This window comes from Somniosus microcephalus, chromosome 5 (genome assembly GCF_052327205.1).
Source record: "Somniosus microcephalus isolate GS21.2 chromosome 5, FLI_Smic_1.0, whole genome shotgun sequence".
NCBI classification, from domain to species: domain Eukaryota; kingdom Metazoa; phylum Chordata; class Chondrichthyes; order Squaliformes; family Somniosidae; genus Somniosus; species Somniosus microcephalus.
The window spans coordinates 44,884,564-44,912,094 of record NC_140991.1 but is presented as its reverse complement, the minus strand read 5'-3'; the positions used below and the strand labels follow the sequence as shown (position 1 = coordinate 44,912,094).

Genomic DNA, 27,531 nt, shown 5'->3' with positions numbered 1-27,531 from the left:
TTCACTCTCCACAGATGCTGCCTGACCTGCTGAGTGTTTCCAGCATTTTCTGTTTTTAATTGTTCTGTGTTTGACTGTTCGTGCATACTGTTGTCCCACAACCACGACATCGCCTATTTATTATTAATGGTATTAGCACATCCATGGTGTCATGCCAGGCCTGTGAAGTATCAAGACCGCGGGATGCTTCAAATTCTTAATGATGAAAAATTATGGAACCAGCATATTAGTATTCTGCCTAGGCTTGCAGGATCAACTGTGGCCCCCCCACCTCCCCACCCTCCCGCACCACATCAAGCCAGCTTTTTGCTCTGCAGTGTCCAGAGTATCTCTCCTCTATTTCCTATTATTTTTGGAGAAAAGCAGAAGCTGAAAGTCATTCAGCAGTATCCACCTCCAGAGCAGTTAGTTTAATCACTGCCGGAGGCAGTAGGTAGGCAGTCAACAATGCAGCAAGTCTCCCCTATGCTACACTATCCTATCTCTTCCCCGGGCATGTCTAGAATGATTCAGTCAAGCTCATCTAGCCTGAGGACTTTTGACAGTAATCATTTGGTTAAGGATTCCAGAGACATGGAGGTCAGTCTACATCTGCAGGAGTTTGAAAGACTCACAGGCCTTGATGAGATGTTGGGGGTTCCTTGAAGGTGGAGATAATAGCAATCCCGACCACCCTGCCCAAATTCACACTCTGCCTCCATGATCCTCTCATCAGCCTACTCATATTGGAGCAGTGTTAAGTAATTCTGGCTAAGAAGTACGTACACTACAATAAGGGATATTCCCTGGTAACATTACAAATAATATAGCTCCGCCCTTTCCCCTCCCCAATGGAGCTTTCCGGGTAATCTCTTCAGCCTCTTTAGTCTTTATTCTATATCAAACATAGCAGCATAGGCAAGCTGATATTCTATTCTACAAATCACACAGGCCTCATATTCCTGAGACACCACTACTTGAGTTGTAAGATTGTTTCACCTTCTCCCCAGGACAGTATTTGGAAAAAACACTTGACCCATTTCCAAGACACCACAGTAAAGTCGACCATGGGTATTCATTATTATTATTTGTTTGTCTGTGGCTGGCCTCCCATCCTCCACACTCCATAAACTTGAGCTCTGCTGCCTGTATCCTAACTCGCACCAAGTCCCGTTCACCCATCACTCCGGTGCTCGCTGACCTACATTGGCTCCCGGTCCGACAACACCTCAATTAAAAAAATTCTCATCCTTGTTTCCAAATCCCTCCAAGGCCTTGCCCCTCCTGATCTCTAACTGCTTCCATCCCTAGAACCCTCCGAGATCTCTGTGCTCCTCCAATTCTGCCCTCTTGCCCATCACTGATTTTAATTGCTCCGCCGTGCCTTCAGCTGCCTCGGCCCTAAAGTTCTGGAATGCCCTCCTTAAACCTCCCCGCCTCTCTGTCCTCCTTTAAGATGCTCCTTAAAACCTCTCTCTTTGACCAAGCATCTGTCCCAATATCGCTTTATGTCAAATGTTTGATAATACTCATGTGAAGTGCCGTGGGACATTTTACTACATTAAAGGCACTATATAAATGCAAGTTGTTGTTGTGTTGGGTGGAAAACTTTAAAGCAGTAATTTACTTCCCATAGCAATATAATTTTCCTCACTCTTTGATTGTCAGCCAATTTCCAGATATAATCTGGAATTCTCACTATCCCATAGGCAGGGATGGGAAAGATGATATAGGAACTATTCCTTTTAAGAAAATTGTGCCACTGACATCACATTTTCTCCTCAATCTCTGCTGCTTAATAGCCTCACTAAGACAAGTAGACCTTCAGTTCTTTTTCCTCCAGTATCGGCAACAGTGTCAGCCGTGGGTAGCACTCTTACCTCGGAGTCAGAAGGTTGTGGGTTCAAATCTCACTCCAGAGACCCAAACACAAAAATCTAGGCTGACACTCCAGTGCAGTGCTGAGGGAGTGCTGCACTGTCAAACTTGTCGTCTTTCAGATGAGACGTTAAACCGAGGCCCCGTCTGCTCTCTCATGCGGACGTAAAAGATCCCATGGCTCTATATTGAAAAAGAGCAGAGGAGTTATCCCTGCTGTCCTGGCCAATATTTATCCCTCAATCAACATTGATTATCTGGTCATTATCACATTGCTGTTTGCAGGACCTTGCTGTGCACAAATTGGCTGCTGTGTTTCCTACCTCACAGCAGTGACTACACTTCAAAAGTACTTAATTGGCAGTAAAGCGCTTTGGGATGTCCGGAGGTCATGAAAGGTGCAATATAAATGCAAGTCTTTCTTTTTCTTTCAACAGTTATGACTGAGGCAAGAGGGAAGAATTTTTTTTTAGAAATTATTGTGAGGCAGTACACACTTTGGCAGTATTTTGTTATAACTACTATGTAATCAACTTTCATGAGAAAGTGGGATGGCCTCAACTTTTTAAGGCATTGCTTAACTCTCTTAGCTGCAGCATTTGTGTAAGGCATAGAAAGCAATCAGAAGAGAAGATTTAGAAGCATAAGGGGAAGAATTAGACACATGGGCCTGGAGTTTCCTAGCCAACATTTATCCCTCGACTAACATTGCTAAAAAAGATTATCTGGTCATTTATTTCACTGCTGTTTGTGGGACTTTGCTGTGCGTAATTTGGCTGCCACGTTTCCCTTCGAGAGTAATTACATTTCAAAAGTAGTTAATTGGCTGTGAAGCACTTTGTGACGACCTAAGGTCATGAAAGGCTCTATATAAATGCAATTTGTTCTTCAATTCTTTTTGTTCAGTGAGATAAAACCTCAAGTTCACCTAAGGGATATAAGTAATTAATGTAGAGCATGGGGATTCTAATCTCCCCTAATTTGCAGTCTATTTTGCTTACTGTTGGTACCAGGCCTTCGAAAGGTCACCGGCTATGATTGCTGTCTCAACAGGGAGCCCTCGTTATCAGCCGCACAGCTTGTCTTGGTCTCAGGAATGAAGGGCTGTAAAGAGGCGTTGGAGGTTTCTTATTTTTGATCGACAGCCCTGGGTATAAGCGTGGCAACTCTTTCCCCAGTACACTAGCTCCATTTTCCACTGCACGCCCACTGGCGTAAACAGGGGACACCGTGAGGTTACCTCTCTCATGTAAAAGTGAATCATCACAAACAGAAGCTCTTTACTGCCTAGAACTACTGATGTATTCTTGATTATTGTTGTTTTGAAATAAGCACTTGGAGATAGATTGTTATGCCTCATGCTGAGGAAATCTGACTTTTTCTTGTTTGTTTAATTTTACTTATTAAATCTGATTCATAGTTTATAGCTTGTAATGTACAGTCTGTCAGTCCAGAGTATTATTTGTCCATCAGTCAGAGAGACCAGGTGAATATGAGGCATCTTGTACTGATTTCCATTGAATTTATCAGCACTATATTGGATTTATTCTTCACCTTGGGTACACTGCCTACCAGATTATTTTACCCATAAGGTTCTGTTTCAGTTAGTAGGAAGTTTGCCTGTGGAAACAGTCCTTTGCACTGGCCTGAAGTACCTGGAGAGTGTCTGACTTTTAACAGTAAGCACAATCCCGTCCTCAAAAACATCTACGATTCTTTGACTAACCTGGGTTAGTCCTGTTGCACTTGGAGGGGGCAAATGAGGAAGAAGTGAGAATTGTAATATTCTAATATGTACACAGAAGATCAAGTCCAACAAGTTCATCAAAATTCTGCCGTAGAAGCTGGTGAAGTTAAAGGGTGAAGGCAGCCAGTTCTTATTTCAAGAGTGGATTAATTGGTTGCCAGAGCAAATGTCCCATATTTTTAATTGAAGTCAGTCAGTTCCAAGTATATAGGAAATGCTGGTTTGAACCTGCAGCAAAAGCACTTCACAGCAACTAATTACTAGATGTAAAGCACATCATAGATTCAGATGAAGAAGGCCCTTCAGCTCATTTGATCTCATTCTTTGAGAATAACCCTACAGTATTCCTATTAAAGAATTTAGTGTTTCTTAAATGAGCCGAGTATCCAACTGTTGCTCAGCCTCTGTGTAAAGGAATAATTCAACACCTATCCTAAACTTGTCCTTCACAACTATGGACTTGTGCAGCGTTGTTCTGCTGCTCTGGCATATGTGTTAGCCATGGCTCACTGGGTAGCACTCTCATCTGGGTCAGAAGGTTGTGGGTTCGAGCCCCACTCCAGAGGCTTGAGCACATAAATCTAGGCTGACACTCCATGCAGTACTGAGGGAGCGCTGCACTGTCGGAGATGCTGTCTTTCAGGTGGACATGAAAGATCCCATGGCACTATTTTGAAGAGGAGCAGGGAGTTATCCACGGTGCCTTGGCCAATATTTATCCCTCAATCAATATCACTAAAAAAATCAGATTATCTGGTCATTATCACATTGCTGTTTGTGGGAGCTTGCTATGTGCATATTGACTGTCGCGTTTCCTACAACAGTGACTACACTTCAAAACATACTTCATTGGCTATAAAGCGCGTTGGGATGTCCTGAGGTTGTGAAAGGTGCTATATAAATGCAAGTCTTTCTTTATAGCCGGAAGTATTGATTTGGGTTTATTCTGTCTATCCACTTTAGTAAAGAAAAAAACTTGCATTTATACAGCACCTTTCGCAACCTCAGGTTGTTTCAAAGCACTTCAACAGCCACTGAAGTCATTTGGAGTTTCGTCACTGTTGTAATATGGGAACCAAAACAGCCAATTTGCGCACAGCATGGTTCCACAAGAAGCAATGAGATAGATGACCAGTTAATCTGCCTTATTGATATTAATTGAGGGATAAATATTGGCCAGGGCACTGGGAGAACTCTCCGGCTTCTCTTCGAATAGTGCCATAGGATCTTTTGCATCCACCTAAGGGGGCAGTTTAATATTTCATTCAAAAGCAGCACCTCTGACAATGCAGCCCTCCCTCTGTACTGCACTGAAGTGTCAGCCTAAACTATATGCTCAAGTTCCTGGAGTGGGGCTTGAACCCACAACGCAGCCAAGGCTGACATATCCCTCTGAGAATGTCTTTTCTGTGCAGGTGAAGATCCCTAATTGATTAAGCTGTCCATCAGAGGTCTTCCCTCATGTCAATGATCAGCTTAGTTGCTTTCCTCTTCACTGCCTGTGGGATGTTGTGGTAAATGGGAATACATGTAATGCTGCAGGTGCAGGCTAAGCAGGGCACTGCACAGCTTCAGCACAAGCCCCGGGAATTTGAACTGATTTGACAACATAACACAGCATCCGATTGGCTTTACTGCCACCTCACACTGTTTAGCCATCATGAGCAACAACTCAACCAATACCCCTGGATTTCTTTAAACTACCCCCTTAGCAATGCCTATCCCCATCCATGGAATACATATTCCCACTTGTTTTTTTCCAATATATAGTCCCTCGCATTTGTCTATTGAATTTCATTTGCTATTGATCAGCTCAGATGCAAATCCTGTGAAGCTCTCTTTCTAAGATTTTAGCTGTCTCTATATTTCTTAAAGCTAAAGGGATCAAGGGATATGGGGAGAAAGCAGGGACAGGGTACAGAATTTGGATGATCAGCCATGATCTCATTGAATGGCGGAGCAGGCTCGAGGGGCCGAATGGCCTAATCCTGCTCCTATCTTCTATGTTTTCTACAAAATCCAGTCCACTCCTGCCCAAGCATTTGTCAACTGTAGATTCAACTACTTGGTCTGGACACTGATTTCAGGCCATTTAATGCATACAAAGGGCAGGAAGGGTTTCAGCACAGACCTCTAGGTTTTATATAGCACCCTTCATGACCTCAGGACATACCAAAGCACTTTACAACCAATGAAGTACTTCTGAAGTATCCAGGCATGGCTTTGTTACCCTTTTTGAATGTAGGAACACGAGTTGCACCATTTAAAATGTATATGTACATCTTGCATCTATTGGCGTAGCGGATCGGCCGCCCTTTATAGAAATCGCCTGATTTGAAATCAATGGGCATTAATATTGGGTGTTAAGTTGAAAGTCTATCCCATTGCGTTTGTCATACTCCAAAGTGTCACAATTCAGTGTGGATTCAAAACAAATTTTTACAAAAAGTTAGCCAGTCTTTAAATGCTGGGTTCTTTCACCTGGAGCCTGAAATTTCCAAAAAGTTTACAAACCGATACAATTATCTTGATTTGCTCTTTCAGAACACTTCCCCACAGGGAGTACATGAGCATCAGCCTTAAAGAAACTGGCCAAGTTCAACAGAGCTCTGCCATAGTAACTTAAGATCACAACTATGCACCAGACCCCAGTGTGAGTCATGACACAGACATTTGCTAGTGTTTTAAGGCTTCAGCAATCTAGAGTATGGCAGATAAACACCAAAGTTATATACTATTATTAAGGCACGATGTACAGAATTGATGATGAAGTTAATTGGTATCAATTATCCTTTTTGAAAACTGAATAAACTTCGCAATCTTAATTCAATAGGAAGTGGTACTGCAGAGCACTTTACCTCAAAATGGCTTTTGCAATTACATATGTTGACCTACAAAATTTAGTTTTGTGAGGAAAAGATAGTTCACTTTTAATATTTTCATTTATACAAGAAAATTTTGTAGGTCGTATAAATACTTTGTAAAGACAGGCTTGAAAATATAACTTAGATCTGGCAAATGAAAGTTCGGTTGAATTGAAAAAAAAATCTTTAAATCAAAGTTTCTTAGACAGTGTTACCTTATATCCTGGTCAATAGGTTGCACCCTGATTATATAGTTCACATTTCAGTACAAATCCTGCATATCACATTGATTTATATTTACATGTCTTAAAAACATGACAGAAGGCGTGATTTATACATACAAACACTAAATATTAAGGAGTACTTTATATAATTAAAAATAAATACAATTGTAAGCTGCAAGCTGTAAATAGAACATTTGGGCACAATGCATTAAAAAAAAATACAACTTTATTTTATTTCATGAAAAAGTGACAGTTGATTTTACAAAACAAAAAAGATGCACTTTGCATTTTTTCTTAAGAAAAACTTCTGCCTTTGTCTGATTGCGAATACGCACAATCCCATTACTCCAACCTAAAGCAAGTTACTGCAAAAAGTATACACACTGCAAAAAAAAACACCAACTGTCAACTAGCTTGGAGGAACAGATTCACTTCCATTGGGATACAGTGTTGATCGCTGTTCTGTTTATTGTGGAATAAGCCGAGAGAATTTATAGGCAAAGGTGCAAGAAGCTTCTTAATCACGCAACATTTTTTCCACTGTGAAATGGCACAGCAGAAAAAGTATTATGTACAGAAGGAACACAAATTAGCTGCAGCAGCAAAAGAAAACTACAGTGCCTTCGCCAACAAACCTGTGCAGATATTGTGGTTATATCCATCATGGCTTCTGGTAAGAAAAATGTAGCTGTTAGGTGATAAATCACTGGGCAATGCAGTATCATCTTGCATTGCCTGCAAAAGAAATAACCACAATTCGGCCAAAATTAGATCCTTTTTGTTTCACCTCTGATTTCACACCGTTGTTTCAAGCTTCTAAAAAAAAAATCAATTTTAAATACCGACATGCTAAAATACTGTTTGGTCGGTGAAATGGTTGCAAGTGAAGTTTCTTCTAGAGAAACAGATGTAGTTCACAAGTGTTTTATTTTAATACAGAAGAAAGACATCTTTCCCCACCTGTTTCACAATATAGTGGTTCATGTGCTGCATTCTGAATAAACCTTACAAAAATGAGCACGGCAGTTATCTACATACTTCACCTTGGATCAGAAATCCCATTTACTGTCTGACTCAGCAATCTATTGCAACAAATACATTCTCCTCTGAAGAAATGCTCCTGGCAGCTTTTGTGACTGCTTATGAATAATGTTACGGTCATCTCTGGATGCATTCTACTTGCTTATAAGTTGCTGTCATACCTCTATGCTACATTTGAAACAGTAGTCCCAGAGCATTGGAATTGTATTTTAGAATACACATATTTAATGCTTTAATGAAAAGAAATAACGACATTTTTACTGAGTTAGAGTCATAGAGTCATAGAGTTTTACAGCACAGAAAGAGGCCCTTCGGCCCATCGTGTCTGCGCCGCCCATCCATCCCTGTCCAGTCTAATCCCATTTTCCAGCATTTGGTCCATAGCCTTGTATGCAATGGCATTTCAAGTGCTCATCCAAATGCTTCTTGAATGTTGTGAGGGTTCCTGCCTCCACCACCCTTTCAGGCATTGAGTTCCACATTCCAACCACCCTCTGGGTGAAAAAGTTCCTCCTCAAATCCCCTCTAAATCTCCTGCCCCTTACCCTGAATCTATGCCCCCTTGTTATTGACCCCCCTACTAAGGGGAAAAGTTCCTCTTTGTCTACCCTATCTATGCCCCTCATCATTTTGTACACCTCAATCAGGTCCCCCCTCAGCCTTCTTTGCTCCAAGGAAAACAACCCCAGCCTGTCCAGCCTCTCTTCATAGCTGAGGCGCTCCATCCCAGGTAACATCCTGGTGAATCTTCTCTGCACCCTCTCCAAAGCAATCACATCCTTCCTATAGTGAGGCGACCAGAACTGCACACAGTACTCCAGCTGTGGCCTCACCAGCGTTTTGTACAGTTCCATCATAACCTCCCTGCTCTTATATTCTATGCCTCGGCTAATGAAGGTAAGTATCCCATATGCCTTTTTAACCACCTTATCTACCTGTTCCGCTGCCTTCAGGGATCTATGTACATGTACACCAAGGTCCCTCTGACACTCTGTACTTCCTAGGGTCCTACCACTCATTGTGTATTCCCTTGCCTTATTTGTCCGTCCAAAATGCATCACCTCGCACTTTTCAGGGTTAAATTCCATTTGCCACTTTTCCGCCCATCTGACCAACCCGTTTATATCGTCCTGTAGCCTGAGGCTTTCCTCCTCGCAATTTACCACCCCACCAATTTTCGTGTCATCTGCGAACTTACTGATCATACCTTTTACATTCTCATCCAAATCATTTATGTAGATCACAAACAACAAGGGACCCAGCACCGATCCCTGAGGTACCCCACTGGACACAGGCTTCCAGTCACAAAAGCAACCTTCGACCATCACCCTCTGCCTCCTGCCACTCAGCCAGTTTAGGATCCAACGCGCCAAGGCACCCTGGATCCCATGGGCTCTTACCTTCTTGACCAGTCTCCTATGCGGGACTTTGTCAAAAGCTTTACTGAAGTCCATGTAAACCACACCCACAGCATTTCCCTCATCCACCCCCCTAGTCACCCCCTCGAAAAATTCAATCAGATTTGTCAGACATGATTTACCCTTGACAAAGCCATGCTGACTATCCCCGATTAATCCTTGCCTCTCCAAGTGGAGACTAATTTTGTCCCTCAGAATTTTTTCCAATAATTTCCCTACCACAGATGTTAGGCTCACTGGCCTGTAATTCCCTGGTTTATCCCTGCTACCCTTCTTGAATAATGGTACTACGTTAGCTGTTCTCCAGTCCTCTGGTACATCCCCTGTGGCCAGAGAGGTTCTGAAAATTTGTGTCAGAGCCCCTGCAATCTCCTCCTTTGCCTCCCACAGCAGCCTGGGATACATCTCGTCTGGGCCTGGGGATTTATCCACTTTTTGGCCTGCTAAAACCGCTAGCACCTCCTCCCTCTCGATGCTAATATGTTCAAGTATGTCACAGCCCCCTTGCCCGATTTCTATGTCTGCATCGTCTTTCTCCATAGTGAACACAGATGCAAAAAATTCATTTAAAACCCCGCCTACATCATCTGGCTCTACACACAGATTGCCACTTTGGTCCCTAATGGGCCCTACCCTTTCCCTGGTTATCCTCTTGCCCTTAATATACTTATAAAACATCTTAGGATTTTCCTTTATTTTGCTCGCCAGTGTTATTTCATGGCCCCTCCTCGCCCTCCTAATTTCTTTTTTAAGTATGCCCCTGCATTTTTTATACTCCTCTAGGGCTTCTTCCGTCTTTAGTCTTTTGTAACTGCCAAAAGCCCCCCTTTTATTTCTAATGCATTTTTGTATATCCCTTGTCATCCAAGCAAACACAAGCAAACAAAAACTGATATTAAGAAGTTTGTACAGTGATGCTTCGTACATAGGAAACTCTATAGTTTATGCCAAAACAATCTGCTGCTTAAACAATAAAATACCCAGTGCTCTACTTGTAAAGTGCCATATGTTGTAACAGTATCATAATCATACTGCAGTATGCATCTATCCAATAGGAAGTTCCAAGGCAGCTATGGACTGCTGATTTCAAAATCAACCATTCATTTGCTGATATAAAATCCAAACAACTCAAATAGGATTGTCCAATCTTTGGAAAACAAAACTGACTCCTGCAGTACCATAAATACACTATTAGCTCTAGCTGCGACACTGGAAAACCAGAAAGTGCACTAAAGCCAACATCAGTTGAAACGCAGATGATGAACAATGTGCAACAACATATTTAGGCAGCTAATAGACTGCAGTTTTGATCATCACTAATCTTTGGGGTTAATGAAAGAAAGTTACTTACAATTAGATCCATACCTGCCAATAAAAACCTGATTGGTACCAAGAGCAACTTGGAATAATGAAGGAAACTAAATGGTTAATGAAATTGGGTTACTGGATTGACAGCAGGCCAGGCAAAGGATAGCACTATAATGCTTAGTCTCTTGAAATGGCTGCAGGTGAAACCACTTAAAATTGAGCACTATTGTGCTTAACTATGTAAAAATATGCAAATATACATTTAGTTCTAAATAGTTTAAGTTTGAAATTTAACCCACTTGTGTGTGTTCAAATATGCTAGCCATTGCGATCAACACTAAAAGATGTAATCTAGTCTCAAACGCCTGACAAAGTTAGCTTTTTATGTTTTGTATGGTGCCCACTAACACAAATAATTTGCCTTTTCCCACTTCTTACTTTATTGATCTTCGGAGTCTTTAAAGGGATCATCCTGACACCAGCCATTACAACACACTAACCATATTTTCTCATTCACACAGAATGTAATTAGACTGGAGGTAGGGCTCTGTGCATTTAATATAGACTTATGAGTCACAAAGTTCAGAATAAACTGCTTACAAAAAAAATCAATAGTATTCCTACTCCATTAGTGTACATTTTGACAAAATACATATAGGAGCTTGGACATAAGGTTGACTATTAGATGAATAACTGCATCATATTAAGTTACAATTCTGTAGATTGAACCTACTGCCTACTTGTATGACACTCAAATGGTTATTTTTCTCATTCCAAACATTGCTGAAATTAGAAAGAGGTCTAAATACATATCTCACAAATGCACTGCAATATATTGGAACAGTCAGATACATAGTGTATGTAAAGAGACTGCTAAAAGAATAACAGTGTGTGATATCACATCAAAATTGCTATATTCTAACCCTGCATTTTCTACAAGGCAGATATGTAGAATTTTCAGGTAACGACAAACACAACTATAACCTTCACATAATTTACACTTAGCAGAACTTCACATTTTTTCAGTCATTCAAAAATGCCCTGCTCACGCTGCTACAGAATCCAGCTATAACTTCTGTGCAAATCATTTATACGTTCTATGTGATAAGGTCAACCAATTCTAACGACCAGCGAAGAACACATACATTACAAACAAGAGAAATATTTATAATATATGCATGGTTGCACACAAGATTGGTTTATTAACCAAGCTCAGTTTCATATGCATTACATGCAGATTATGCATGTCAAGCCATTTAACACCAATCGCACAATGTTCTCTTAGCTGGAAGACTCACAGCAATAACAACAATAGAAACATAGTAAGCGTATAAAGATTGGAGTTATTTAAAGTCATTTCTGAAACACCTGATGGTATCTTATTTTTCTTGCAAAAGTGCTGGGATATTGATATTCCAACCTATAGCTTGACGATCAAAACCGCAAGAAAAGAGGTTGCATATGGGATTGTCCTCGCTCCAAGCTGTGCAGCACACCATACGCCGATGACCCTGTATTAGAAAATAAAAGGAGTTAGAGGCTGGTTGGCCCAGAATAAATTAGTTTCCCTTGCCGGTTCAGAGCTTTTTCTGTTTGAATTAATTTCTTCAGTTGCTGTGGTCGACCAGCATTATGCCAAGAATGTTGCCAAGCAGTTTAGCTTAGAGTGGCAGTACTTCCCCGTTTTCCGGGGACAGGCCCCAGATGAGGGACTGTGTCCTTGGGCAAACAATGTCCCCGGTTCAGGAAACTCGTCCCTGAATACACGAGGGTTTAAATCAGGGGCCACGTGACCCCGAGCTGCCCTGCGGTTGGTCAATAAAGTGGGCGGGGCGGGTTCCGATTGATTGGAGGGATGTCAATCTCCTGTTTTCAACCAGTAGAAGGGGTGGACTTACTGAGGGACTTTAATTTATGCAGAGATCGTACTCTGTGGCCGCAGTACGCTGCGCAACCTACATTTTCCGTCTTGTACTTTGCTGTGCTCCTACCCTGTGTCTCCCCCTGGATTCGGTTTAGAAAATATGGTCAACCCTACTTTAGTTTCTTGTGATAAGACTAGCTTTGACAGTAAAATAACTGACCACAACACATAGGAGGGGAAAGTTTTCTCGAAAATAAACACTACTATTCTCAATCGTGCTTATAAATTCATGGACACTTTTTGAAATTAGGTGCAAAAGACTTTCAGCCACAGTCTTAATTTCAAGATTTTCTATAAATCAGAAAAATGTGAATTATTGAATCTTTCAGTTAGCTGATCAATTTGTGATCATTTTCAGTTTAGTATTCAACAGCCCCAAATTTATAATAACTGGTTTATTCTGCACTGATGTCAAACTATAGGAATATAATAATTGCCAGACAAAAAAAGACCACGGTCCATCTAGTTTGCCTTCTACCAACCTGGTAGTCGCACGATGCAATAATGGAGTTGGGAATTGAACCATCTCAATTAGTCTACAACAGACCCCGACATGAGGCACGGAAAACCCCCAGTGGTGGAAAGCTTTGGGAACCATAGGTCTAAAGCCACCTGTTCCTCCGAAGCATGCTACACTCACCATATATATTAAACATATAGGGGAAAAATTCAGTTGCTTGCGCCTCCCGTTAGCGCCTTAAAAGGGCGTTAATGGGGCGCAAAGCAACTAGCGCCCGGGCGCGGCGGTTTGCGCCGCTCGCGAAATTAACTAGACATTTTGCGGCGGCGCTAAACACTACCGCCACGATCTCCTGCGCCGGCACATCGTGACGTCAGTCGAGTGTGCAACGCCCCGGACCGGATATTGAGTGGCGCCCCCTGCCTTACCGCCTACTGCTAGCAACGACAGGTTGAGGGGAGCGTTTTGCAGTCAGGAATGGACCGGGGGAGCGCTATTTAAAGGCAACCGTTTCCTGCCTTTTTTTGTTGGTGACATTTTTGCACCACGCATTCTGAGAGAGAGAGAGAGAGAGAGAGAGAGAGAGAGAGAGAGAGGAGACTTCTGGAGAGATTCAACGCTATGTGAATGAGTTTTGGGTACTGAGCAGCACTTTGCAGGTTCATTTTGATTTGCTCTTCCTTGCTTCGCCCGCGCTCTGAGGTAGCACCTCACTCCTCGGCATTTGTGCTTTAAGACAGGTGTGAAGCGCCTGATTTAGCGCTCCAATCACCTCCAGGGGCGATAAAAGCCAAGTTTGCTGTCAGAGGCGATAATTAGCGCCAGGCGCTAATCTTTGCACACGGCCGATAATGGTGCCCCAAACGGGGCGATACTGAATTTTTCCCCCATACTGTATTACAAAATATTATATTCTGAAAGAACTCTGTCTAATTAGCATTTGAATGAATCAATACTTTCTGCCTCCACCATCTCCCTAGGACGTTGTTTACCACTCGCTCATTAATAATTTTTCTGCGGATTAATTTTGAATTTAACCCCCTTCAAGTGCAGGCCGTGTCCTCTAGTTCGACTGTTCTAGGCAAAATGTAATAGTTTGCCATGGTCTACATTATCCATTAGAATCTTAAAAGCAGCTAGCATTTCACCTCTCAACCTTCTCTTTTCCAGTGAGAACATGTCTGATTAATGTAATCATTCCTCATAATCCAATCCACCCATCCCTTCCATCATTCAGGTCGGTCTCTTCTGTACCCTTTCATAGCTGCAATATACTTTTGGTGCTGCGGCGACTAAAACTGTGCACAGTGCGGTCGCACCAATGATTTATAAAGTAGCAGGATTAACTCGCTATTTTGGGTCAATATTGATCTTTTAGTACATCCCAACATCTGATTTGCTTTATGCACTGCTGCTGAACATTGCTCCTTGTAGCTTCAATGTATTGTCATTGAATATATTTAAGGTGGAGTTGGACAGATTTTTGAACAATAAGGGAGTGATGGGTTATGGGGAGCGGGCAGGGAAATGGAGCCGAGCCCAAGATCAGATCAGCCATGATCTCATTAAATGGCGGAGCAGGCTCGAGGGGCCAAATGGCCTACTCCTGCTCCTATTTCTTATGTTGTTACGTAGGGCCCCCAGATCACTTTCATTTTCCATGCACATTATTTTCTTTCCATTTAAGTAAGAGTCCCTTCCTAGATTTCTGTCCCCATGGACTGAATTTCAGTCCAATTCCCAAGTATATTCAAATTATATGTAAAGAACATAAGAAACAGGAGCAGGATTAGGCCATACGGCCCCTTGAGCCTGCTCCGCCATTCAATAAGATCATGGCTGATCTTCGACCTCAACTCCATTTTTTGCCTGATCTCCATATCCCTTGATTCCCCTAGAGTCCAAAAATCTCTCTCAGCCTTGAATATACTCAAAGACTCAGCATTCACAGCCCTCTGGGGCAGAGAATTCCAAAGATTCACAACCCTCCGAGTGAAGAAATTCCTCCTCATCTCAGTCTTAAATGGCCCACCCCTTATCCTGAGACTATGCCCCCTCGTTCTAGACACTCCAGCCAGGGGAAACTGCCTCTCAGCTTCTACCCTGACAAGCCCCCTCAAAATCTTATATGTTTCGATGAGATCACCTCACCTTCTTCTAAATTCCAGAAAGTGTAGACCCATTCTACTCAATCTCTCCTCATAGAACAGCCCTTTCATCCCAGGGTTCAATCTAGTGAACCTTTGTTGCATCCCCTCGAAGGCAAGTATATCCTTCCTTAGATACAGAGACCAAAACTGTGCCCAGTACTCCAGGTGTGGGCTCACTGAAGCCCTGTACAAATGCAGCAAGACATTCTTACTCTTGTACTCTAACCCCCTTACAACAAAGGCCAGGCCAACATATCATTTGCCTTCCTATTGCTTGCTGTACCTGCATGTTAACTTTCTGTGTTTCGTGCACAAGGTCTCCCAAATACCTTTGAACACCAACATTTAATAGTTTCTCACTATTTAGAAAATATTGCTTTTCTATTTGACGTAAGAAAACTACCAAGCACTTGGTTTGAGTATAAAACAAGGCTTTAGTCAACTGTTTCACAACCATGAGCTCTAGTTACATCACTAGTTCCTGGTTACAAAAACGTCCTGAGCAAGCTGGGCCCACGCCAGAGTATTTATACTTTCCCTGGACGGCGCCACCAGCTGGCCGCCCAGTGTTATCTCATGAGTCATTTCTACATGAATGGTAAGATTCATGACACTATTCTTCCTACCAAAGTGAATAGCCTCACATTTCCCCACATTATACTCCACCTGGCACCTCTTGCCCACTCACTTAACTGGTCAATCCCCCTTTGCAGGCTCTGTGCCCTCCTCACAGCTTACTTTCCCACCTAGCTTTGTATTGTCAGCAAACTTGGATATATTACTCGGTCCCTTCATCAAAGTCATTAATATCGATTGCAAATAGCTGTGAAGACAGATACAAAATATTTGTTTAAAGTCGCTGCCATTTCCTTATTCCCCATTATAATTTCTCCTGTCTCAGCCTCTAAGGGATCCACATTTACTTTCGCTACTCTCTTTTTACATACTTGAAGAAGTTCTTACAATCTGTTTTTATATTAAAGCTGGCATTGACGATGCTGCTGTGTAATCAGTTACTTTCTCATCCCCCAATAAAAACTCAAACACAACTGAACCAGAACGTTAATACAGCTTACCAAATACATGATCAGAGTTATATGAAAAATGTATTTCCACTGGCAACATTTATAAGTTTATACATACATAAATGTCAGCTTTAATTTATGCATAATTTCAGTTTCATACATATTTGCAACTTTTTTTGAAAGTTCCGATTCTGCAAGAAACTACTGCTCTACTCAACTTTATGTATGAAATAAATTTCAATGTCACTATAGTTTCATTGTGATAGATTTACAAGTTTGACAAAAAGAATGGTGTCATTCAATTTTTTTAGTCTTTTGACTTCTACAAATATTGTAAAATTTGTCAATTCAAACTTTCTACAGAAACACAAAGATTGGTCAATAACTAGGTTTAAACAGAGTGATAGACACAGGCTCCATTGCCATGCCATTAAAACGCACCTATTCATTTTTACAAACGTTAAAACAATCCTAATTCTCTTAGTTTATAACCGTATAAAGAAAGTCACCTGTTCAAATGATAATTATGGCCTATTAGAGGGACAAAAATTAAGTACTGAAATAAAAATGTAATTACCTGCCGATTACTGCGGGGCAGACGTGCTAAACGTACTCCTGACATATCGAATAATCGAACCTGACGATTGTCATGAGGAAGTGCTATAATCCTCTGATTAACAGAAACACTTATCCTGCAATGAGGACAAAGAGTCATTTCATGAATACATCAAATCGAGTGCACATTTCAACACGCCAGCGTTATGCTAGAATTCTACACCAAACTGGATACATTCAGTATCTTCCAATCTTAGACACAAGTAGCTTACCTGGGTACCCATTCAGCTGTATATGACATAGCTAATGTACAGCTCAGTTATTGTGACATTTTTTCAATTTTTAGCTCAAATTGTAAAAGAAATATTAGTATTCGGAGTCTTCTGCCTTTATAACTGTTCTATACAATGGATCAATGATAAATCAATACAGTAACAGCCAATGAGGCATAAAGAGCAGGAGTAAAATTAATTTACTCCAGACTGGAAAATGTTCATATGCTACTGCATTATTACATAGACACAGAATATACAGCACAGAAACAAGCCATTCGGCCCAACCAATCCATGCTGGCGTTTATGCTCCACTCGAGCCTCCTCCCATCCTTCCTCATCTAACTATCAGCATAACCCTCTATTCCCTTCTCCCTCATGTGCTTATCTAGCTTCCCCTAAATGCATCTATACTATTCGCCTCAACTAATCCCTGTGGTATCGAGTTCCACATTCTCGCCACTCTCTGGGTAAAGAAGTTTCTTCTGAATTCCCCATTTGATTTCTTGGTGACTATCTTATATTGATGGCCTCTAGTTTTGCTCTTTCCCACAAAGGGAAACACTCTCCCTGTGTCTACTCTATCGAAATCTTTCATAATTTTAAAAGATCTCTGTTAGGTGGTGAAATAAAAACAGAAAATGCTGGAAATGCTCAGCAGGTCAGGCAGCATCTATGGAGAGAGAAACAGAGTTAACGTTTCATGTCGATGACCTTTCGTCAGAACTGGAAAAAGTTAGAGATGTAACAGATTTTAAGCAAGTACAGAGGCAGGGAAAGGGGGGAGGGAGAGGAAAGAACAAAAGGGAAGGTCTGTGGTAGGGTGGAAGGCAGGAGAAATTAAATGACGAAAGGTATGAGGGTTGCTCATGACGCATTGGGGGTACCAAACGCAGATTGGGTGACCGCTTTGCAGAACCCCTCCATTCAGTCTGTAAGCGTAACCCTGAGCTTCCGGTCGCCTGTCACTTTAATTCTCCGCTCCACTCCCACTCTGCCTTCAGCCTCTTACACTGTTCTAACGAAGCTCAACGGCAGCTCGAGGAACAGCACCTCATCTTTCGATTAGGCACTTTACAGCCTTCCGGACTCAACATAGAGTTCAACAATTTCAGACCATAACCTCGGCCCCTATTTTTTCACATGGCAGCTGTTGATGATTCTGCCATTCCCATTTACACCTCTTCTAGACTCACCTTTTGTTTTGTTTTTTTACTGGTCTCATTACCATCTCCCTTTGCTTTGTACAATCGTACCTTTTGTCATTTCATCACTCCTGCCTTCCACCCTATCACAGACCTTCCCTTTTGTTCTTTCCTCCCCTCCCCCCTTTCCCTGCCCCTGCACTTGCTTAAAATGTTACATCTCTAACTTTTTCCAGTTCTGACGAAAGTTCATCAACCTGAAACATTGGGCCTGATTTTCAGTGTGCCGTGAGGCGGGCTTTTAGGCGTGCGGGGGGCAAAAATCCTGAATTCGGGGGTCCCGACACCATCCCGCCCAAAACCTGCCTCCACGTAAGTTTCAAAGGAGGCGGGTACCCGCCCCGCACTGAGACCCGCTGACCCGAGGCGGGAAGGGATTAGTGCCAATTAACTGCCTGTTAACAGGCAGTTTTTAGCCTAATCCCTATTTTGAGGGGTGTCGTGTGGGATTCCCGATGGCTCCAAACCACGCCAGGTTAGAGCAGGCGGGCCGTCGGGTTGAAGGACTTGGAGGGGTCGAGATGTCGGTGTTCAGGTGAGTGATGGGTGCATGAGTGCAAAGGTAAGTGTGTTTGGTGTGTCTAAAGTGTGTAAAGAAGTTTTACTTACCTGTACTTACCGTAACAGCTTTTCTTCCTCTAGGCGTCAGGAGTTCATCACTCAGCCGACATTGAAAGCTGAATGGCTGCGATCTGTCAAAAGTGGCAGCCTTCAGCTTTCAGTGCCGGTGGCAGTTCTAACTGAGTCTGCGTAGAAAGACTCAGTTAAGAAGTCAGACTGTCAGTGTTTGACAGCTTCAAACAGCTGTGAAACACTGATATTTCATCTGTCAAAAACTCTTGACAGATGAAATATCAGTCTGTGACGTCACCTGTTGCCGGGTGGCCCTTAATTGGCCTGCTGAGCCCGCTGGGCGGGTTCAACAAGGTCAATCAAGGGAAAATTGCGTCGATTGGCCGGACGTCGATGGAGGCGGGACTAAAACCCGAAAGTTGTAGTCCCGCCTCCTTCCCGACTGCTGAATGAAAATCCAGCCCATTAACTCTGTTTCTCTCTCCACAGATGCTGCCTGACCTGCTGAGCATTTCCAGCATTTTATGTTTTTATTTCAGATTTCCAGCATCCGCGCTATTTTGCTTTTCTATTAGGTGGTGACCTCAGCCTTCTCTTTTCAAAAGAAAAGAGACCCAGCCTGTTTATCCTTTCCCAATAGGTATAACCTCACAGTTCTGGTATCATCCTTGTAAATCTTCTCTGCACCCTCTCCAGTGCCTCTAAATCCTTTTTAGAATATGGCCACCAAAACTACCCACAGTACTCCAAATGTGGTCTAACCAAGGTTTGATACAAGTTTAGCATAACTTCTCAATTCTATCCCTCGACAAATAAACCTTGGTTTGGTTTAGTTATGTCCTTATTGACCTGCATCATAACTTTTAGTGATTTGTATATTTGTACACCCAGATTCCTTTGCTTCTCTACTCCATTTAGATTCTTATTTTCCAAGTAATATGTGGCCTCCTTATTTTTCTTACCAAAATGTAATACCTCACACTTACCTGTGTTGAAATTAATTTGCCAATTATATGCTCATTCTGCAAAATTATGAATGTCTTGTAACTCGTTGCAGTCCTCTTCAGTGTGGACTATCTCTCCCAATTTGGTGGTGTACGCAAATTTAGAAAGTCTAAATCGTTAATATAAGTTGTGAACAACAGCGATCCCAGCACTGATCCTTGTTGGACCCCACTTCCCATCTTCTACCACTCTGAATAGCTACCATTTACCCCTACTCTCTGCGTTCTGTTTTTCAGCCAGCTAGCTATCCAAATTGCTAATTGTCCCCTGACTCCACATGTTCTGACCTTATTCATTAGTCTATTATGTGGTACCTTACCGATGGTCTTTTGGAAAACTAGATATATTACATCTAGGCCCAACCATCTTAAGCTACTTCATCAATGACCTTCCCTCGAACATAAGGTCAGAAATGTGGATGTTCGCTGATGACTGCACAGTGTTCAGTGCCATTCACAACTCCTCAGATAATGAAGCAGTCCATGCCCGCATGCAACAAGACCTGGACGACGTTCAGGCTTGGGTCGATAAGTGGCAGGTAACATTCGCGTCACACAAGTGCCAGGCAATGACCATCTCCAACAAGCGAGATTCTAATCGCCGCCCCTTGACATTCAACTGCATGACCATCGCCGAATCCCCCACCATCAACATCCTGGGAGTCACCATTGACCAGAAACTTAACTGCACCAGCCACATAAATACTGTGGCAACAAGAGCAGGTCAGAGACTGGCAATTCTGTGGCGAGTGTCTCACCTCTTGACTCCCCAAAGCCTTTCCACCATCTACAAGGCACAAGTAAGGAGTGTGTTGGAATACTCTCCACTTGCCTGGATGAGTGCTGCTCCAACAACACTCAAGAAGCTCGACACTATCCAGGGCAAAGCAGCCCGCTTGATTGGCACCCCATTGACCACCTTAAACATTCACTCCCTCCACCACCAGCCTACCGTGGCTGCAGTGTGCACCATCTACAAGATGCACTAGAAGGACAAGGGCAGCAGGCGCATGGGAACGCCACCACCTCCAAGTTCCCCTCCAAGTCACACACCATCCTGACTTGGAAGTATATCGCCGTTCCTTCATCATCGTTGGGTCAAAATCCTGGAACTCCCTCCTTAACAGCACTGTGGGAGTACCTTCACCACATGGACTGCAGCAGTTCAAGAAGGCGGCTCACCACCAGCTTCTCAAGGGCAACTAGGGATGGTCAATAAATGCTGGCCTTGCCAGCAACGCCCACATCCCATGAATGAATTTTTTTTTTAAATCTACTACATTACCCTTGTCTACTCTCTCTGCTACCTCTTCAAACAATTCAATGAGATTGGTCAAACAAGACTTTCCCTTTTGAAATCAATGTTGACTATTCATTATTATATTTTTGGTTTCTAGATGTTTTTCTGTTTTCTGCTTTAGTAGGGATTCCATTAATTTTCCTACTACTTTTGTTAAGATGACTGGTCTACAGATCCCTGGACATGTTCTATCTTGCAAGTAAAATGTTCAAGTCAAAGAGTAAAGAAAATTATATTAATTTTTTTACAACAATCATCAGACTGTGTTATTTCTGTTCCAGGAACTCAGGGATGATGCAAAAATATCTTGTTTAATCCCAAAATGTTGCACATTATTTTTAATTTATATGTAGTTCGTCAAATTATTCTACTCTCCTGCTTAGTGTGCATTTTTAAAATGATGCTGCAGTACACCCCAGTGTCACCAAAACAGTTGTTCGTCTGCATGCATGTTTGGACTGGAGCAATGTGTCAGTGACTCTGCTAAGCTCAGTCCTTCTAATTTGCTTTCAACCTCCTCAGGCCAGCTCGGCTTGCCGGCATGGTCAATTAGGATTGCTTCCCTTACACTGAAGGTAAGTGGGTGGAGAAGAAAGAGTTCCCTCTCACTTGCGTGCTGCAATGGAAGACACCATGGGGGAGAAATTCAGTTGGCGCCTTAAGAGGGCGCTAATTGGGTCGCAAGCCAACTCGCACCCGGGCGCGGCCCTGCCCATGACTCCCGCTAAATTCCGCAGGACGTTAGTGGTGGCGCTAACCGTTAACGCTGCGCCGCTGCCGATTACGTCATCGGTGTGCGCAGCGCCCCGACGCCCCGGCCGCGATATTCGGCAGCGCCCCCTGATTTACCGCCGGATGCCATGTCCGACAGGGTCAGGGTGGTGTACCTGCGGCCGGGGAGGCGTAAATTAAAGGCGAGGTGCGGGGCGGCCATTTTTGTTGTTGGCCGCCTGCCAGCACCTGCCTGCGCTCACGTCCCCGGCCTCCTGAACCCCACCTCGCCGCCCCCCCCCCCCCCCCCGCAGAGTGCCGGCTGCGCTCCAAGAGCCCAGCACTTCTCCTCGGTGCCGGGCTCTTTTGCCTGCACTCCCGATCCTCGGGGGCCCAGCTGGGCCCCAGATCAGCTGCACAAGGCCCCTCCCCTTTAAAAAGGGGAGGAAGGCCTGCAATACCGCAGCGCAATGTGCCGCAGTGGCACGTAGTGCCACGATATTCACTCGCAACGCCCCAAGAGGGATGCGGGGCACCTCCAGAAGCGCCGCGCTTCCCTTTGGGGCGCAACCACTCAATTTCCGGTGTGGGGGCGCGAATGTTTCCGGGGCACTACTTTTAGCGCCCTGGCGAGGCTGGCGCCCCAAACAGGGCTATACTCAATTTCTCCCCCAATGTATTTTTTTCCCCAGTACCAAATATGTTCACCATCAGTTTTAGTAATATTTGAATCCAATTATAGAAAGTAATTGCTACAGTATAATAAACCAATTCAAGATAACTGGTGAAAGCTACAAATGTAGTACTGTATCTAAAACTGAATATAATAAAACTGAAGTGTCAGCCGTGGCTCAGAGGGTAGCACACTCGCCTCTGAGTCAGAAGGTTGTGGGTTAAGAACATAAGAAATAGGAGCAGGAGTAGGCCATTCGACCCTTCGAGCCTGCTCCGCCATTCAATGAGATCATGGCTGATCTTCTGCCTCAATTCCATTCACCAGCCTTATCACCATATCCCTTGATGTCCTTACTAGTCAGAAATCTATCGACTTCTGTTTTGAATACAGGAAACTTTGTGCTATCCGGAGGTGAGCTATCCGGCAATCTGGAGCCACCGGCAAAAATCAGCAGCCGTTTTTTATTCTTTTTGTTTGTTTTTTTTGCTTTGTTTGAACAGTCAAGCTGTGCAAGGTCTGTAGCTATAGCAACAGCGTCAGCTACAGAGCTTGCAGGCCACACCCGAGTGTTTAGAAGCTGTTGCTAAGCAACAGTGTTTGTTGTCAAATATGGAGATAAGAATCTCCGTATCTCTCAACATTAACTCTGGAGAGTACGGCAGTTTTGAGGCAACGGCAGCAGCTCGGCCCCGTGGGTGCCGGATAGCACAAAGTTTCCTGTATACCCAATGACTAAGCCTCCACAGCCCTCTGGGGTAGAGAATCCCAAAGATTCACCACCCTCTGTGTGAAGAAATTTCTTCTCATCTCAGTCCTGAATGGCCTACCCTTTATCCTGAGGCTGTGGCCCCTGGTTCTAGACTCCCCAGCCAAGGGAAACATTCTCCCAGCATCCACCCTATCAAGCCCTGTAATAATTTTGTATGCTTCAATGAGATCCCCTCTCATTCTTCTGAATTCAAGAGAATACAGGCCTAGTTTACTCAATCGCTTCTCATACGACAGTCCCGCCATCCCAGGAATCAATCTCGTGAACCTTCGTTGCACTTCCTCTATGGCAAGTATATCCTTCCTTAGGTAAGGAGACCTAAATTGTACACAGTACTCCAGGTGTGGTCTCACCAAGGCCCTATATAATTGGAGTAAGACTTCTTTACTCCTGTACTCAAATCCTCTTGTAATGAAGGCCAGCATACCATTTGCCTTCCTAATGGCTTGCTGCACCTGCACATTCACTTTCAGTGACTCATGTACAAGTACACCCAGGTCCCTTTGAGCATCTGCATTCCCCAATCTTTCACCATTTAGGAAATACTCTGCCTTTCTGTTTTTCTACCAAAGTGGATAACTTCACATTTACCCACATTATAATCCATCTGCCATGTTCTTGCCCACTCATTGAGCCTGTTGAGATCCCTTTGATGCCTTTTCACATCCTCTTTGCAACTAATACTGCCACCTAGCTTTGTGTCATAAGCAAATTTGGAAATGTTACATTTCAAGTCACACTCCAGGGGGTTGAGCACATAAAGCTAGGCTGACAGTGCAGTGCTGAGGGAGTCTTTCGGATGAGACGTTAAACTGAGGCCCCGTCTGCTCTCTCAGGTGGACATAAAAGATCCATGGCACTATTTCGAAGAGCAGGGGAGTTATCCCCAGTGTCCTGGCCAATATTTATCCCTCAACCAACATAACAAAAATAGATTATCTGGTCATTATCACATTGCTGTTTGTGGGAGCTTGCTGTGTGCAAATTGGCTGATGCGTTTCCCACATTACAACAGTGACTCCACTTCAAATAGTACTTCATTGGCTGTAAAGTGCTTTGGGACGACTGGTGGTCATGAAACGCTCTATATAAATGCAAGTCTTTCTTTCTTTATAAAATGGCAGGTAGGAATGAAACTATACAAGAAATCAGCCGACCTCAGCTGTTTGCGTAATCCCTCCCCACATCTACCCCATCACCTGGATCTACTCCAGAATTCCCTCCCTAAATATCTCTGCTTCTCTCTCCTCCTTTAAAAGTTCTTTCAAACCCAACCATTAGACTGAGCTTTTGGTCATCACACCTGGGGGCAACGTTGCCTACAAGGTACGCGGCCCGGGACCGGCTTTTTCAGTCTAAAGTTTCACGCACATAGGGCGTGCACCAAAAAAATAAGAGGGAACATTGCTAGGGGGTGATTTTCCCTGGATACTTTAGGCGCTAAAGAGCTTCTGAGGTGGCCAAGGTGGGGTCTTAAGCTGAAACGCCGATTTAGCCTGCATTTAGCACTAGACGCCATCTTGGTAAAGGAGTTGAAGCTTGTGCTCGGAACAGCTGCATGGAGGATCGTTAAGGGGCTGATTGCCACTTAAGCTGCCTGCTAGTGCTCATTAAGAGGCTACATGGCATTTTGGTGGCCAGTACTTGAACGAACGCCCTCTCCTAACAGCGACCTCCTGAATGGGAGTAAACAGGTCGGTGCAAAGGATTTTGAGCGCTACTTAAAGGTATATCACCTTTTGAGTGTTCACTTGCTGCTGGAGGTTTGAAGAGGACTTTTGAAACACATTGGGAGACTTTCTGGGACACTGTCAAGACTTCACCAACACTCATCAACATTTATGCCAGAAATTCTCTGAGGACTTCACCTAAAAAGAGCAAGTGCTGTGCTACTCTACCTTATTGGACACCTTATAGGAGTCACCAGGAGAAAGGGAGTGCTTGGTCATCGGCATCTTGCTAGGGGTCCCCCTTGGTCTGCAGGAGGATGGGAGGAGGACATGAGGCCTGGCGGAGCAGCACCAGCTGCTGCAGGAGAGAGGGACAGGAGGGTGAGGTGGACTCCTGCCCCCAGGCAAGTTCAAATTATGGTAATGAGCAATTAGGACCAAAATTGCATGCTAGAACCAGACTTTCAAACAGGCATGTCTTATTAGCACAACAACCATTTAGCACCTGTTCCCACCCTTTCACCAAAATAACCCCCTTAATCTTTCCCTTCCAGGCTTCGTGTCCATTTTCCTTATACCTATCTGTGAAGTACATTATTACTTTAAAGGCACTTATATAAATGCAAGATGTACTTGAAATCAGAAAGGGACAGTCAAATGAATGATTAAAAGAAGTATGTATTTCTTAAAAGGATAGAAGAAAAGGTGGGAAAATTGAATTAAAGTAGTTAGCTTCATTTGGAGCTAGCATAGACATGATAGACAAATGTTTTCCTTCTGTGCTGTAATTTCTAGGAATACCTCAGGGCAAAATATCAAACTGGGTTTCATTATCATCTTTCTCCCTGTTGATGTTTTGGGTTTACTCCTTAAAGACCTTAAAGGTAGAGCACTGGAGGCAAAAACCTGGAACCATTTAAGAAACGATTGAATGCTGCAAGGGTAGTTCTGGATTGATGAATTAATGAGCTGAATGGTCTTCCTCATTTCTGATTAACATGCGATAGTGGTTTACACTTTAGTGTTAGTGCGGACAGTGCTCGACAGATTTCCCCCTCCTCATTTCAGTTTGCATTTAGCATAAGCACATTGTACTATGTGCTTAGGCATCTAAAATGATTTGAAAGATGTAAACATCCTGCTGCTGTTTAAAAAGGATAATGCTGTTAAAAAGGCTTTAAAAAAAACTCTACAGACTGAAATTCCACCTCCCACATGCAATACTAAGACACAGGCAACTTTACTGAGCATTTTTACAATAATTAGACTCCTAATGTGACCTTCAAGAAGCAGCAGAACTTGTTAATTGTCACCCATTCTTGGGCTGCATTTATAGACTCTGTAAAGGAACTGGAGCGGCCGATAGTTGGCAATTTTTTTTCTCTTGCGAAGTAAGTGGGAATATGGAACAACACCAATTTTTTCTAGCGCTATTCATCATTCAATGTCACACCATCAAAAACATCTTAAAATGGCATCAGCACACGTGACATTTTCACTTGCAGAATGATACCAAGGCACTGCCTCAATCCAGTGGCACGGGAAGTGTTTGGAGCTGGTTTTCAGCTGGAGGCCAATTCTTCCAACACTGACCCACCTCTAAAATTGATCGCAGGACACAGAAATCAGAGAGAAGCAGGCAAGTTTTTTTTTTTTTAAGTCTAGGCCAGTTAGAAAGACCATGCACTTATATAGTGCATTTCACAACATGAAGATGCCCCAAGGCACTTCACAGCCATTGTATTATTTCTGAAATGTAGTTACTCTTTTGCAGGCAAACATGGCAGACAATATGCGCACAGCAAGGTCCCACAAACAGCAAGGTCCCACAAACAGCAAGATGCGAGATGAATGACCAGTTAATCTGTTTGGGTCAGGATACCACAAGAATGCCCCTGCTTTCCTTTGAACAGTGCTGTGGGATACTTCACATCTACCTAAGCCGATGGCATACAACAATGAATGCTGGCCAGGACACCTGGAAAACTTCCCTGCTTCTTTCAAATAAATGCCACGAGATCTTTTATATCCACCTCTCACTCTCTCAGTGCTGCACTGAAGTGCCAGCCTGCATGATGTGGTTAAGTGCTAGAGTAGGGTTTGAACCCACAATCTTCTGACTCAGAGGCAAGACTGCCATCAGTGAGCCATATTTTTAGAAATCAAAAAGAATGCAGGAAAGAGGGGAAGGAACAATGGGACAATTTGGAGAAGTTTTCAAATTTAAAATTTCTGTAGTTTCAGGTTACAATATTAAAGCTTCTAATAATATTTGATTAGCTTTATTACTATAACATTATTCTTCTCAGTGTCACAATTCATGAGCTAAAAGCACTTTAAAAAAATAGACATGCCAGGAAGATGAGGATTTCCCTAGGCCTGTTGGCAATTTAAGTTCCTTACCCTCAATTTTCTCCTCTCTCCAAGATGTTGACTTTTCACCTTTATAAAACACCGGTTAGGCCTCAGCTGGAGTATTGTGTTCAGTTCTGGCCACCACACTTTAGAAAGGATGTCAAGGCCTTAGAGAGAGTGCAGAAGAGATGTACTAGAATGCTACCAGGTCAGTTATGTGGAGAGACGGAAGAAGCCAATCAGAGAAGGTTGAGGAGATTTGATCGAGATCTTCAAAGTCATGAAAGGTTTTGATAGAGTAAATAAGGAGAAACTGTTTCCAGTGGCAGAAGGGTTGGTAACAAGAGAACACAGATTTATTGAGGCAATAGGCAAAAGAACTGGAGGCGATATGAGGATTTTTTTTTAAAAACGCAGTGAGAT

At 43.1% G+C, this 27,531-nt stretch overlaps 1 protein-coding gene across 1 annotated transcript in view; it reads right to left on the bottom strand.

The window, feature by feature from the left end:
• Positions 1-10,999: 10,999 nt before the first annotated feature.
• wdr37 (WD repeat domain 37) overlaps positions 11,000-27,531 on the bottom strand; it is a 154,847-nt gene continuing 138,315 nt past the window's right edge. The window contains 2 exon segments of the mRNA XM_085987595.1: positions 11,000-11,970; positions 16,596-16,710. Of these exon segments, the coding sequence (XP_085843721.1) occupies positions 11,839-11,970; positions 16,596-16,710 (247 nt within the window). The 3' untranslated portion in view covers positions 11,000-11,838.